We start from the raw sequence: 16,347 nt of genomic DNA, 5'->3' as shown, positions 1-16,347 counted from the left end.
AAAATAATTTTTGATTTATTGAATTAAATTAAATTAAATTAAATTAAATTAAATTAAATTAAAAAAAAAGGATTCGTAAATTAATCGAATTTTTTGGGTTTGAATTAAAATCGAATGTAAAAATTTGTTTAATTAACACCCACAAAATAATTTTTGATCAACGAACGCACTAACACAATGTTCTTTCAAAACTTAAAAAGCCACATACGTTAGATATTATTAGACAGGTGGAAGAAAAAGCGGTTAAAATTGATGACGATACGACGACACAACAGGTGTGTGTGCGCGTGTATGTGTGTTTCTTCGTATAGCAAAGAAAAACGACTGAAGTGTAAGCGAAGGTATAAACTTTTGATGTTTGTAAATATTATGTTCGCCTGTTCCAACTTATCTACGCTTATTTCTGTTAAAACGAAAACGTGTTTAACTCTACACATGTATAAATACATACACACTTACATAGAAAGATTATGAGTACGTGACTTTGACATTGTTTATATAAATACCACTTCTTATTTATACTTTAGTTTTTTTTTTTTCTTTTCTTTTCTTTCTCTTACATTAATGTGACTTTATTATTATATATATTATAATTATATATATGATTTATAATAATTTTTAATTAATTTTATAAACGTTGATCGTATCGAAAGTAGCGATATGGGAAAAGAAAAAGAATAATTTCATTTATTATTATTATTTTCAATAGATTTTATTTTCATAATAATATGAAATAAGGATATAAAATAATTGTGTGAATAAAACTAGACAAATTAATAGAATCATTTTAGAAGATTAAGTATTGTACCTTTAATAATAATCAAAAGAAAAAGATAATGGTCAATACTTTTCCGCCCCTCTAATTATTCCAATTCCAATGGACGTTTCGTTCGAATTGATATGAGAACAGAGATGGGTAATATGGTGGTGGGAGAACGGGTGGGTTGGGTGGGGGTGGGGGGAGACGTATTAATCATTGATATTAACGGATGTGGAAATGTCGGAAAGTGATATATATATTTCTCATGTTCGTATTCACGAAATGAGGTTTGATGTCATTGGAAGAGTGGATTGCAGATATAACGAGGTATCAATTAGGTGAAAATAAAATTTGACGTTCGTTGACGTTGAGTGATTACGTAAAAGAACGTGCGTATTGTTTCTCTCTCTCTCTCTCTCTCTCTTTCTCTGTGTGTGTTTCTGTCTCTGTCTCTGTCTCTGTCTCTCTTTGTCTTTTTTTTTTTGCTTTTGTTTCTAACCGTTCGAATGAATTTTTTATTTCAATATTTGTGCTAACCACAGTTGAGATGTGCTATCACGTTGAATAGAAAGAGAAAATGAAACTACGACTAGGACGAGGATGACGATTTGACGTTGTACTGGCACCTAGCCAAGTTCACTTTTCAAAGAGAAAGAGAGTTCACCGCAAAAAAAAAAGAAAAAAAGAAATAAAACACAACGTTTGCTCTAACCCTCGCCTATTTTATTTCGACATGTGTGCACTTATATAAACGGTGTATCCAAAAATTTCGATACAATTGAAAATTGTATTTTACGTATAATAGAAAAATCTTAGAAAAATAAAAATAAAATAGACAGACAGTTCATTTTATCTCGTAACAAATATTCGTACTATATTTATTTGTAATTTAAAATTGTATTTTACCTATAATAGAAAAATCTTAGAAAAATAAAAATAAAATAGACAGACAGTTCGTTTATCATAACAAATATTTTACAATATTTATTTATTTAAATTTAAAATGTAAAAACAGTCATAGTACTCTTTATCTTAACATGTGTGCACTTATATACACGGTGTATCCAAAATTTACGATACAATTGAAAATTGTATTTTACCTATAATAGAAAAATCTTAGAAAAATAAAAATAAAATAGACAGACAGTTCATTTATTCGTAACAAATATTCGTACAATATTTATTTGTAATTTAAAATTGTATTTTACGTATAATAGAAAAATCTTAGAAAAATAAAAATAAAATAGACAGACAGTTCATTTTATCTTGTAACAAATATTTTTACAATATTTATTTATTTAAATTTAAAATGTAAAACAGTCATAGTATTCTTTTATCTTAACATGTGTGCACTTATATACACCGTGTATTCAAAAATTACAATACAATTTAGAATTGTATTTTATTTAATATTTATTATTATTTATCTAACAAATATTATTACAATATTTATATATATTTAACTAAATTAAAAATACGAATCAGAGTCATAGTACCAACCTTCGTCTCTTTTATTTCGACATGTGTGCACTTATATACACGGTGTATCTACAAATTACAATACAACTTACAATCGTACTTTACGTAGAATTCAAAAATCCAAAAATCCAAAATTCCATTTTATCTAACAAATAATATTCTATAAATTAAAAATACGAATCTCCAGTCACAGTATTGCCAAAAAAAAAAAAAAAAGGCAAAAAATACGAGCTCGTGCCAGATATTTCTCTCGAACAAAAAGACAAAAATCCATCCAATAAAAAAAAAAAAATAAATAATATAATAATAATATATAAAATAGTATAAAATAAAATAGTAAAATAGATAAAAATAATACCAATAAAAAATTCATCATATAAATATTTTGTAATACACTTTGACAAAAGCAACTTTTGAGCAACACTGTACACTCTGTAAAATAAGCAAAAGAGAAGAGAAAAAAGAAGAAAAAAGAAAAGGAAAAATTAAAATGAGAGAGAGAGAGGAAGGAAAGGAAGAAATAAAAGAAATAAAAAGGTTGATAAAGATGGGAACGGATAGGATGGTTTGAAAATATATGTTAGAAATTTGTAAAGTGTGTAGAACACACGTGTGGGTTTTCTATGAACATCATAACGGTGTGGTTTGATTAAAGGGCAAGCAAAGTAAGAAGAAGGGACGCAGAGATACTCGTTAAGTCCTTCTTATCGCGCGGAAGGTTCTTTGATATCAGCTTGGTTGAGGAGTACTTGAAAAGAACGTTGAAGCTAACAGCATTTTGCAAACGAGATGTCTTCTTCTTCTTCTACTACTTTTCCTCTCTTTTTCTGTGTGTGAGTTGTACTTGGAATAAAAGGGCGGAAAGGGGGAGTGGGAGAATAAAAAAAAAAAAAAAAAAAGGGAAGAAACGAAGCACTTCTTTCTCCGTTTTTAATATTCCCAACCACACTGTACCTGTCTATGTGTGTGTGTGTGTGTGTATAATACTTGTACGTGTAGGTGTATGAGTTTTTTTTATCGTCCCAAAGTTGAGGATAAGAATTTTCCGGAAGTGACGTTACAGTAACAAGCAAACTAATGGAACGTTCACTTTTATTACAACGATTACCTTTTTTTTTTTCTTCTTTTTTTTTTCGGTTAAAATGTGTTTCAAGAATTATTCTACGATTAATTTCGAAGAAGAAGAAAAGTCTTTCGGACATCGTCGTGCAACTTTTTAATTAAATCTTTTCTCAGTCGTCAGACAGGTGCTGAAGTTACCTCCCGTTCCCCCCACCCGCCCCCACTTCCCTTCGTACTTCGTACTCCGTTTATTTTTCTCACGGATATTAATTACTTCATTAATTAGGTAATAGTTTAGATGCTATGAAAAGTTTATCCCCCTGCGAAATATTTTCTTTTTCTTTTTTTCCCTTACGATTTCTTTTACTCTCGTAATTTTAATTCTCGTTTAACATTTCAATTTTATTTCATATTATTTCATGTAAAACTTCTTCTTTTTTCTTATAATTATATTTTGAATTTACCTGGATCGGGGGTACAAATTATTGGAAATTAAAATTATATTATAAATTCGTTTCTTTTTTTTTTCTTATTTTTCAATTGTTAAATGGTAATCACAAAATTTTTAAAGGTAATTAAAATATAGAAATTAATTTTATCTCCGTTTCTCTCGCAATCATTTTTCTATTTAAATTTTTTTCATTTTAACGTTTCATTCGAAATTCGTAATAAAAACCATGTGTAATTTCTTATTTTATATTTAATTCTTCGTATAGAAATCTATTTTTGTGCAACATTACTTTTTAAACCAATAACTTTGTTAATCTTCGTTTCATTCAACCTTCGTTATTTTACAAGATACGAAAAGATGAAAACACACAGACACAGATACGTGGAAATATTCGAGTGAAGTTAAAAGATATAATCCGTTTAAAAAACAAGATTTTCTTTCTCTCTTTCTATCTTTTTATCTTTTTATCTTTTTCTTTCTGTTTCTGAGAAGGGAAACGTTAGACTTATCGTGCATTCATATCACTTGCATTGAAAATCCGTAGCCAGTGGTCGTCGCGTGGTGGCAAAGAAGATTCGCGTTGGCCAGCTGTTACTTTGCCAATAACAAATTCCGTCCTATTTGCAACAAGTAGAAGATGATGATAGTGGTTGGATATTTGGTAGAAAACCACTGGGAATTACCAATGGGAGAAAGCCAGGAACACTATAGTTATATCAAATGATTCGAACTGATTTTACGTTTGACACTTTTTGGATTCTCGCCAAAGAGCTATGAAATTAAACGGTTTGTGTGTTTTCATCACGTTTTAGAAACTTATTTACTATATTTTTATATTATATATATACACATTTCTATTTATATATTAGAAATGAGAATAATTTGTTTTTTATTTATTCGAAAATATTTTTTAATTTTATCGAAGTTAGAGAGAGAGGGTACTACGAAAATTTATGAAATAATTATATTTAATTAGTATACTGTTATTATCGAAATACTTAAATTAATTTACTATATATATATTTGAATGAAAATCATTTTTACAAAAAATATATATGCAAATTTCTATTTATAGTATAATGAATGATTGTTTTTCTATTTATTTATTGGAAATATTTTGTAATTTTATCGAAGTTAGGGTACTAAGAAAATTTATGAATAATTATATTTAATTAATTACTGTATTATCGAAATTTAAATTAATTTACTATATATATTTGAATGAAAATTATTTTTACAATGATATATATACAAATTTCTATTTATATATTAATAACCGAGAATTTGTTTTTTATTTATTCGAAACCTTTTTTATTTTATCGAAGTTAGAGTTCTACGAAAATTTATGAAATAATTATATTAAATTAATATACTGTTAATATCGAAATATAAAATATTAATTATGTTCAAGCAATTCGATATAAATTATACTCATAATTAGTATAGTTTGAATAGAACGAATAATTAATATTTTGTTACGAAGACAAATGAATTTTGTTAATCAAATGAGACGGATGAAAATTTTTCTTAAATATTTATCGAAACAAATAAAAATATATTTTATTTAGAAAGTAGATTATTTACTACTATAAATAATGAAGATTAAAATGTGAATCGCAATCCGATTAGGCTTGCAACGATCGCACGAGAACATATTTAATTACTACACATGTTGTACCTAAACTTACACGAAGGGTTTCTCCATTCGACGTTTGAATAATTAATGAAACTTCCTTAATAAGACTTTGCAAACGTGGATTAATAAATTAATGAATGGTTGAGAAGGAATATTAGCAAACCTGTATCTAGAATTACAACGTGATATATATATTCACAATTTTTCTATAAATATTAATTTTAATCAAATAAAAATATAAAGTATTTTAATCATATTTTATATCAAATTATTATATTTTATTAATATATATAATCAAAATTTTAATCAAATAAAATATCTATATAATTATAATCAATATTTATATCAAATTATTATATTATAAAAATATATATAATCAAAATTTTAATCAAATAAAAAATATAAATATTTTTAATCATATTTTATATCAATAGTATATATGTAAATATTATATAATCAAAATTTTAATCAAATAAATATAATATATTTATAATCATATTTATATCAAATTATTATATTATATAAATATATAATTAAATTTTAATCAAATAAAATATATAATAATTATATCAATATATTTATATCAAATTATTATATTATAAAAATATATATAATCAAAATTTTAATCAAATAAAAATATATATAAAATCATAAATTTATACGTGTGATATTTGCACACATTTCAATAAAACAACAATAAAAATAATTTACTTTATATATATATATAATATAAATGAATGAAAAACAAAGAAAAAACAAATTAAAAATATGTTATCCCAAATTGAAATTGAAATGAAACAAAAATAGTATTTTTCCTTCATTATTTTCTGTTTGTTTTTTAAATAATATTCCAATATATATTAGACTACTTTTCATATTATATATTTATTCGTAAATAAAAATGTGATCCTGTAAAAAGTGGTGATCCTAATTTGTTCCTAATGCAATTTATGTTAATTATGGCCTTGAAAATTGGATATTGCAACACCCATTGAATAATTAGATATTAAAACTTGAGACACACACACATCCACACACACAAAGGTGTTTAATAATATATTCTACATAAAACGTACGTTTAATGAGGTTTTAAAGAATAAAAACGTTTAATTGGCATGTTGAAACTTCTATGAACTAAGTTCGAACAAGTAGTTAGGAAATTCTAAAACAAGAACGTCCAGGAAACTCGAAATACGAAGTTTCTTAAGAAGAAGAAACGGAACGGCAAATGGACCGCTGCAAATTCACCCAGAGTTATTTCGATAAGGAGGACGACTTTTCGTAATATTTCCAACGAATATGGAAACCATTACGAATTGAACAATTATTTCGGACAAGAAACATTTCACATTTACGAAATGGAATATTTTCAAATTATGTTGAAAAGAGAAAGAGATCCAAATTTTGGCATACAAACTCAAACTTCTTGTTAGGTGTTAGATACATCGATAAATTTAATTCCACATTTCGTAATATTTGTATTTGTTTTAATGCCAAAATATTCTTCGCATCAAAATCGAATGATTTTAATAATACCGTTCAATAATAATTATTTATTATCTTACTCTTACTTATAATAATATAACAATAATATAATATAACATAATAATATAATATAACAATTATTATTATTAATATTAATATAATCTATAATCAATTATATAATAATAAATATAAATAATAATAAATATAATAATAATTAATTATATAATATATTATTATTATTAATATAATATAATAATTTATTTAATCTAATATTATTAATAATATTAATAATATTATTATATTAATAATAATTATTAATTATTATTATTTATATAATAATAATAATAATAATAATAATAATAATAATAATAATGTATAAATATTAGTAATATTTAAATCTAGATAATGTTGAACGAAAATGAGATTTTTCCGTTTAATTGGCGATAAATATCGCGACAAAATGGCGAGTGTACGATGAGTTTAACGCAAAACCGGTTTGTTCTTCTACTCTTCCTCCTTCTTATTTTTCTTATTCTTTTTCTTCTTCTTCTTCTTCTTCATACTAGGTCATTATTTTCCTCCCATTAAACGTTTCTAAAACGCGTCGAGGACCCATTTGCGACATCGCATAAATACCGACGTTTCGCGCAATGAAAACGAGTCCTTAAGATGAAACTTTTCACATTAACGAACGTTCCTAGCAACAAGAAAGAACAAATATACACTCGACGATGATAATACTTTAATACTCTTGTTTATTTTTTTCTTCTTCTTCTTCTACCTTTTTTTTCTCTCTTTTTTTTTTTGTTTCATTTCTTTTTCTCCCCTAATTTTTTTCAATTTTTTTTTTCAATCTTTTTTTCAATTTATTTTATCACCACACCACCACTTGTGACATGCATCTTATAAGAATTTAAATTCGAGGATGACGAGGACGAAAAAGAATCTTTTCAAATATTATTCGTGAGTCAGAAAGGAGAGAGAGACAACGTGCATGTGTGTGTGTGTGTGTGTGTGCGTGTATGTTTTATGCGTATAGGTTTCTAAAAATATTTTTTACGAGATCTACACGCATTTTCTCTTTCGCAGTTCGCAAAACCAAACAACATTCGATTAAATTTCGATAAGCAGGATAAACAAGTTTGAAAGATTGAATTACAGTGTTGAACTAAACCATTAGCATAAATTACAAATCACGATTCTTTATTATAATTATTGTATAATACTAATTTAAATCACGAATATATGTACATTGTAATAATTACATCTTTGTAGTGTAGTTTTATTTTAAGAAATTGCGTAAAAATTAAAAACAATGTTAAAATAAGAACGTTACACTATTTTTTCTACGTGTAGAATACTTTAACAAATTAAAAATCAATATGCAAAGGTTCAGAAAATATCAAAGAATGCAATGGTGTAAATTGTATCAACTTTGCCGTTTATTTAAAAAGTTTCGGTAAATAGTTTGTATACTAAGAGTGAATAGATTTTAATGATTCTTAAATTAAATTAAAGTACACTCTTTAATCTACGCGTAGAGTACCTTATCGAGTTATAAATCGATTTGAAAACGTTCATAAAATAGCAAAGAAAATTTGGCGAGTCAGTCATTGTTCACAATGGCTGGCGGGTCAGGCAGAAAACAAAGGAAAACGGCATAAAAACGATGAAATTGTATATGATCAATGAGCCAATCATTTTGTTCGGCGTTGTATTCTGCGAATAAAAGAAAAAAAAAACAAAACAAAAGAAACTTACCGTGAGCAGTGTCCCTCTTCCTACGCCTATGTTTCCTCCGGCGTACCTCTTCGACATAATTTGAGGAAGAGGAGTCATCGTATCCATGAACGTCCCGTTTTTCAGCAATCTTACGTGCCTCTTCCTGACGTTTCTTGAGAAGTTCGTAAACGCGTTTGAAGTAATCCCTAGCGATGTCCTCGTTCGATTTGTTCGCCAATGAGATCATCTCACTGGAGTTTTCTTCTTCTTCTTCTTCCTTCTGTTGTTCGGGTTTATCATCGTCATCGGGATTATCCTCAACGAGAGTTTCCTCGTAACCATCCTCGCTCCCATCGATTATTTTAAACGTGTCGCTTTTTTTAACGTTCGAACGAGCATACAATTCGCGATAATCTTTGAAAACACTCTTGGGTATAGAATTGTAACCAAAATCTGGCGACACTATTGTCGAAGACGACTGTGAATGATTATTATTATTATTTTCATTATTTTCTAATTGAATCGAATTATCTTTATCAGGATTGATACGAAAGGAATAAAGTTTCGTCTCGGTTTCCGTTGGTTTCAAAGAAATCCGAAGATTTTGACAAATTTTACAATTTCTCGCGCCGCATAATTCGCTTTGAAAATCTTTCCTCCATTTTGTCTTGCCAGTTAAATCCTCCTCCTCCCCCTCCTCATTCTCCTCTTTCTTCTTTTTCTCTTGTTCCTGTTCCACTTCTTCCTCTTCCTCCTTCCTCGATTCCGTTTCCCTTTGAAGTTTCTCGAGTTTCTTCCTCTCCTTGTAATCCCGCCAGGATCTCTCGATCCTGTCCAAATCTTTTTTCGATTCCTCGAAGGGATTGTCGAAGAAAAGATCGCTTTTAGTTTTCCGATAGGTTCTCCTTCGATCCGAGGATTCCCCTCTCCTAGTTTTGTTTTTCTTTAATTCGAAATCATTGGTAGATTTAGCCGTTAATAGTGCGTCGCTCTTAGATCTATGATAATTTTTGTTCTTCCTGATCGTAGGAACGAACAATGATGAAGAAGAAGAAGAAATGGAAGAACGGGAGATAACATTGGCGATAGTTTTACCATCGCCGCTTACTTTGACTTCATTTTCTTTTTGATTCTCTCGGGTGTTTTGATCCTCCAATTGGCCAATCGGCCTCGGGGACATGTTTTCATCGTTGAAATTATCACCGGGGAAGAACCCGATAACGTTAGTTTCGCTACGTACCTTTCTCCTACGATAATCCCCCCCCTCCCTGCCATTCTTAAGGTACGAACAATCAGAGTGTCGCTTGTTAATCGGCAAACGATCCTCCCGTTCCATCCTCTCCCGCAACTTTTCGGTCAAGAAACTTCGAATCCTCACGAGTTTAACCGGATCCACTGGCACCGTCACCACTTTGCCATCTACCAAAGGAACAGAAGACAATAATGCGTGTTCCTTCGACTCTAAACTCCTGTTATCCAATTTACTCGAACACTCCTCCTCGTTTAAATCGATCTTAGATTCAAGCGAATTGTTTTCCAATTCCAAATCGTTTTCCGAATTAACGATACCAGGCAAAAGATCACTTTGACTTCTCAAGTAAGCCTTGACCTTCCTGCATCTTTCCTTGGCAACCTCGTCTGGACTCTTTCCAAGCGTACTTTTCGTCCTTAAATCGTCCAGGATCTGACGGCGTAAAAAATCACCGGTCGAGTATTTCTTCGGACTAAGGGGGGATGATATTTGATCGAGCTGTTTGTTTTGTTTACATTTGACCTTCCTGTCGTTCGGAATGAATTTGATATTGGCATCGCTCCTAGATTTCCTCGGTCTCAAACCGAACTCGACCGATCCGAATTTATTACTGAACCCGTCCATGTTACGATTTCCGGTACGCACAGGTTCCGATGGTTTTGAGGTTACCGAAGTGGATCTACTAATATTTGGGAATTCTTCGTAAGTCGTCAAACCTTCCCGAAAGGAACCCCTGGCTCTTTGCGCAGTTTTCCCGGTAGTCTCGACCAACAATTTACCGTCCCTGTCCAACAATTGGATAACGGGAACGGTATTGGCTGTAGTCGTTAGTTCCCAATCCCAATGCAATGGTTTGTCCAGTTTGAGTCTGATTATCGGTGCAGTTTGATCGTCGCAGTTTGATGTTTCGTTGTTAGAATCCGGATCAACCGGACTGGACGAAGCTGCCGTTACAACTGGATAAGCGTTCTTCATGGTTCCAGTTTTCGATGCACGATAATAACGGTCGAGGAGGATACCTTTCTGGATCAATGCCCTCAAAGAACAAGAACAAGAAGAAGAGGAGAAGAAGAAGAAGAAGAAGAAGAAGAAGAAGCAAGCGTCCAGTTTGATCGTGAGGTCCTTTAAAGGTATCACCACACTGCTCTTACTGGATTTCCAACGAATCCAGACCAAGTGCTACTCGTATATATAAGCATGCATACCATACCATACACTAGTAGCAAATCTGTGTTGCCTGTTTGACATTACTGAACTGAGAAACAGGCTACATGCTTCTTACGTAAAACGACGTCTTCGAGCTTGGCAACTCTTCAGAAACTTTTTCAGCGTGATCATGCGTACTAAGTTTCAACATAACTACCATCACCACCACCAACACCACCACTACATAGATGGCAATAAAGATGAAAAGTATATTGAAGAAGAAGAAGAAGAAGAAGAATAAGAAGACAAAACAGAGTCTTAGAATCGATCGGATCTATATCTATCCCTTATCTCGTTTTACTTTTATTTCGAGATCCACGGATTCCCTCGTATCTTCCCTCAGAAACGAGGTTAGGTATACAAAGTTGAAACCAAGCTAGAATCTCTTTTGGGAATACCTTCGCGTAAAATGTTACCTTTATCTTTTTCTTACTTTCATTCTTCCTTCCTTCCTTCCTTCCTTCCTTCCTTACTCTATTTCTCTTTCCCTTTACCTCTTTTTTCTTTCGCGATTTTCGTCTGCTAGTAGTAGTTCTCTTCTTCTTCTTCTTCTTCTTCTTCTTCTTCTTCTTCCACTCGCACTATTTTCACGGAAGAACGATTCCCAGCAAACTTTTCCCACCTTTTTATAATATCACCGATACTACTACTACTACCATTGCTACCATTTCTTCTTCTTCTTCTTATTCTTCCTTCCTTCTTCAAACCAAAATGGCGGACGTATTCGTAAGAGACCGCGAAATCTTACCATTCGTCAAATTTCTTACCTATGTATATGTAAATACATACACACACATAAATATATATACGAATACGTGAATAAAATTTCTATTACTGCTTCGTGTACGTTCTTCTTAAGAAAAAAAAGGAAAGAGAGAAAGAGAGAGAGAGAGAGAAAGAAAAAGCGAGGAAAATAGGTTAGAAATAATTTCCCAGTTTATTTCGTTCGATCGACAAAAAAGTGGTCGTAAAAAATCGTAAACACTCGCGTTAGACAACACACGACTCAACAACACATCCCGTGCAAGCCAGTCGCGGATTCGCTACTGAAGACGAGCAACGAAGTTTCGTGTTCTCTCTTTCCTTCTTTTTCTCTATCTCTCTCTCTTTCTCTCTCTCTCTCTCTCTCTTACTCTTTCTTTCTTTCTCCGTCTCTGTCTCTCTCTTTCGTCATACCTATCTTAAAATAAATCCCGCGGGATCCATCGGGTAGGGTGCAGGAATGTCGACATGTGGGATGTGTCACGAATATATCGTTCCTCTCTTCTACTTTCTTTCGTAATTCTCTATCTACTTCTCTCTCTCTGTCTCTCTGTCTCTTTCACACTTTCGTGTTCTTTAATATGCGTTATGCGCATGCGCGGATTCGGAAGCTTCCTCACGAAACGCAAGTTCGATCGATAATGAAGAATTCCTATACGATCGATAACGAAGATCTCGCGTTTGATTGATCGGTTGATTATTTCCTTCCTTTCTATTGGCTCTCGCAATTAGGTGACGTTCCGAAACGACCAATTAGGAACAAGTGGGTGGGATTTTACTTACGAAATATCAAAGCCAATTCGTGTTAACGCTATTAAAAGTGTGACCGATTGAAATTTGTATTTTTAAATCAATTCTATTTCGATAAGTACGCGATTGCTGACTTTAAATCTAATGAAAATGGTTCAAGCGTTTGGTGTAAATATCAATATAATTCATTGTGGAACGCAGGTGTACGAAATTGGAAAAAATAAATCTTTGTCGAATATTTTTGGAAGGATATTAAAGTGAGGATTAATTGTTATCATTATTGTTATGATTATTTTATGATGGTATTGATTTTAACAATGTTAATATTTAATAATAATTTATGATCTTTATGCGGGACATATATATAATATTGTTATTATATTTATATATTTATATTATTATTATCTAATTATTATTTTAATTAATTTTACGATTGAAAATATTTGTCGATTGCATAAGATAATTGCATCGTGGTAATAATATTATTATACATTTATCTAGTACCTTAATGAATGATTTTATCAAATTAATATCAGATCCACGAACTAAAGTTCATAAGATTGAAAATGATTTTAATTTTGGGTAGCATGAAATAATAATATTCTTCTATTAGAAAAGTTAATATTAAAGTTAATTATTTGAATTTGATTTAACTTGATATATAAGATCCGGTAGAAATCTAAATTGTTTCGTCGACACTGGAAAGTTTTCTTATTGTTTCATTCGCGTTTATCTTCAATGTTTATCTTTAAGATCTCAATAAAGAAAACTAAAGAGTCACGTGACTTGAAAGTATATCGAAAAGTTAGAAAACTTTCTTCTTGAGGTATACTTTTCCGTTTCGACGTATTCCTAGTCGAATAAACTACTACTACTACGAAGATCGTTAAGAAATATTCGTCGAAAAGTTGTTTATTTCTTGGTTCGACTTTTAAAAGGGACTTCGGTTCCACGAAACTATTTCGATAAACAGAACGTCTACCACTGACAATGAGTTTACTATGTATCTGTTTTGTACTACAGTTTCTATTCTATACGAATACATATATACATATATATATAAACGTATACATACTCACACACACACACACACAAACATAGAAATATATTCGTGTTAAGTTTCTCGAGTAGGACAAAATTCTTTTTCTTTTTCTTTTTCTATTTCTCCCTTATGCTATGAAAAAAAGAATAAGAGAAAATAGAAAAAGGGAAAAGAAAATAAGTAAGAAGCAATTTGCCGGGTTGAAGTAAATTCTAAGAGAAGAGATCCTCTTAGAGGATCGACTACCAATGTATTTTCGGTTACAAAAGAAACGTTCGACTAGCATGAGCTATTATTAGGACGGGTCGGTTTATATTTAAAGTTCGTAAAGCAGCGGTGCACCAACAGGGCAAGCTTAAGAAGCGTCTCTCAAGGAGCTTACATTGTGTAATACTGAAAAGATCATGAGTGAATCATTCTATGAATCGTCTTGAATGATGATAAAACTCATAAAACTCATAAAACTTTAATCAAATAAGTCTTACGTGAAGTAACAAAATTTGATAAAAATACCTTAACAATTATTTCCTTCATAGAAATTAAATTTAAAAGAAAAATAATTGAAAAATCAGATAATAAATCACACGATTCGTGAATGACAATAAAACAATTTGAAAAATCTTTCCTTTCTTTTTTGTTTTTTTAAATTAAATAATGAAACAAATTGTTAAATAGGCTGAACGTGTTAAATTTACGTTCAGAAAGAGAATGGGAATTTTAAAAGGTTTACAATTGGCAATGAAATAATTGAAAAGAGAAAAATTACTTGTTTTTGGTATTTTTTTTTTTTTTTTTTTAATAAGGATTACGCGTGATAACGTGGCCCAATTATATTCGTTTAGAAAATGTTTCACACGCTTATTAATAATTCTGTTCTATATTTGAAACCTATACATACATACATATATATATATGTATAAGTATAATATATAAGAAGTGAGATTCGCGTTGCCTCGAGCAAGTTGCAAGGTGAAGGAAGATAAAAATAATACGACCTTTCTTTACCGCGAAATCGTGAGAAAACGTTTCTTTCTATTTCATTTTCACGAACACACAAATACTTAAAAACACCCACATATACACAATTTCACGTTAGTGTATGTATACACGTGAACACGTTAAACACATGCTCACTTCTTTTTCTCGGTCAATCGTTGAACGTTCTCGAGATAAAATATACGAAATAATCATCGCAATAATAATAATAATAACAATAATAATTTATTTAGGGTATTTATTAATCGGAATTACAAACGTGCAGTGTGTGAAATACGTGCAAAGGATGAATGGTTACGGATATTATTTAAGATGTTCATTCATTGCACGATAATTCTCGTAAATAATAATCTTGTCTATTGTTATTAATTAATTAAAAAAAATAACTTCAATCATTAAAAAATACGAACTACGCAAAATTCTCGATATAATTCTAATAGGATTGCATTGAAGGGTTGAAATTTTGTTTTCTCCCTTTTTTTTCTTCTTTTTTTTTTTATTTCCATCCTTTCTATTTTCTTACACAGAACTCTGTATTTAGAATGGTTCTTATCTAATTGTATAATTAAACATTATAAAACAACATCGTCTAAATGACGTAGAGTCGTATCATAATCACCATCATCATAATCATCATCATCATCATCATTTTTTTTTCTTTCTCTCTCTCTCTCTCTCTCTCTCTCTCTCGTACACATTATTTATTTATATACGTCATCGCATTTAAATTGTATATTGTATATATATATATATGTATATGTATGTATAATACTCACATTCATTTTATTTAATTAATTATTTATTTATTTTTACATACACGTACTAATTGTTTAATTGTTAATACTATCTATATTATAATAAACCATTCTTCCTCTCTATCATTTTCCTTTTTTTTTTTTTTTTCAATTAATCTTTGAATCCCATTTTCTTTATATTCATATATATATATATTTTATTATTTATTTATCCGTTTGTTTGTTTCAAGAACACGAAGGACACATTTGCATTAATTCTTCTATCATCTGTTTTTTTTTCCTATTGAAAATTTTTTCTTCATCTTCTTCCCCTTCTCTTTCTCTTTCTCTCTCTCACACGAACAAATCATTTTTCAATGTAAAACTGCGGTTTAACGAGTAACGTTAAAAACAAATTTGTTAATAATAAACGCACACTTAATTAATAAGTCAACAAGTATAATAAGAACGTTAACGTAATATTACAAATATTTAATATTGTAATATGTAATATACAAAAATATATTATTACATATTACCAAAGAAACAAACAAAAAATATTATTGTGGTTTATTTGATTTGATTTAAAATCGAAGGATTGCACGTTCCAGGAGGAAACTTATTATTTTTATATATTACGTATTATATATTGCTGTACTATATATAAAACAAGGTTCGTGCAAATATGTAACGCATTGTGACGAATAAACTTAATTATTTTCTACACACACGTACACACAGACACGGAAACATTTACGCATAAAACACACTTGCACGTATGCAAACACGAATTCAACTCGTATTTGCTCATACATTCTTTCTTTCTTTATTATTTTTCTTTGTCTCACTAAGGGCAATTACTTCGAACATGCATGTGTGCGTGTTGTTCACACACGCATAGCGAAAGGGGGTGCGAGGTTGGGGGGGTTGGAAACACTCGTGTGCATACTTTTGTATTTTTATGTTAAACAATATCAAACGAATCAAATAAAAAGGAAAGAAAAAGAAAA

At 30.0% G+C, this 16,347-nt stretch overlaps 2 protein-coding genes across 2 annotated transcripts in view; both read right to left on the bottom strand.

The window, feature by feature from the left end:
* Positions 1–16,347, bottom strand: part of LOC122518581 (putative uncharacterized protein DDB_G0282133) — a 149,556-nt gene that overhangs the window by 55,101 nt on the left and 78,108 nt on the right. The window lies entirely within an intron of this gene.
* LOC122518583 (myb-like protein X) lies at positions 7,430–11,887 on the bottom strand. Its single transcript, XM_043637598.1, has 2 exons — positions 8,635–11,887; positions 7,430–7,570 (listed from the first exon to the last, which is right to left on the bottom strand). The coding sequence occupies exons 1-2, from the start codon at positions 10,820–10,822 to the stop codon at positions 7,458–7,460; spliced, it is 2,301 nt and encodes a 766-aa protein (XP_043493533.1). The 5' UTR covers positions 10,823–11,887; the 3' UTR covers positions 7,430–7,457.

Source organism: Polistes fuscatus, unplaced genomic scaffold (assembly GCF_010416935.1).
Source record: "Polistes fuscatus isolate 324 unplaced genomic scaffold, CU_Pfus_HIC Scaffold25, whole genome shotgun sequence".
Classification (NCBI taxonomy): Eukaryota; Metazoa; Arthropoda; class Insecta; order Hymenoptera; family Vespidae; genus Polistes; species Polistes fuscatus.
Note: the sequence above shows the minus strand (reverse complement) of the source record. Positions and strands in the feature narration are given on the sequence as shown.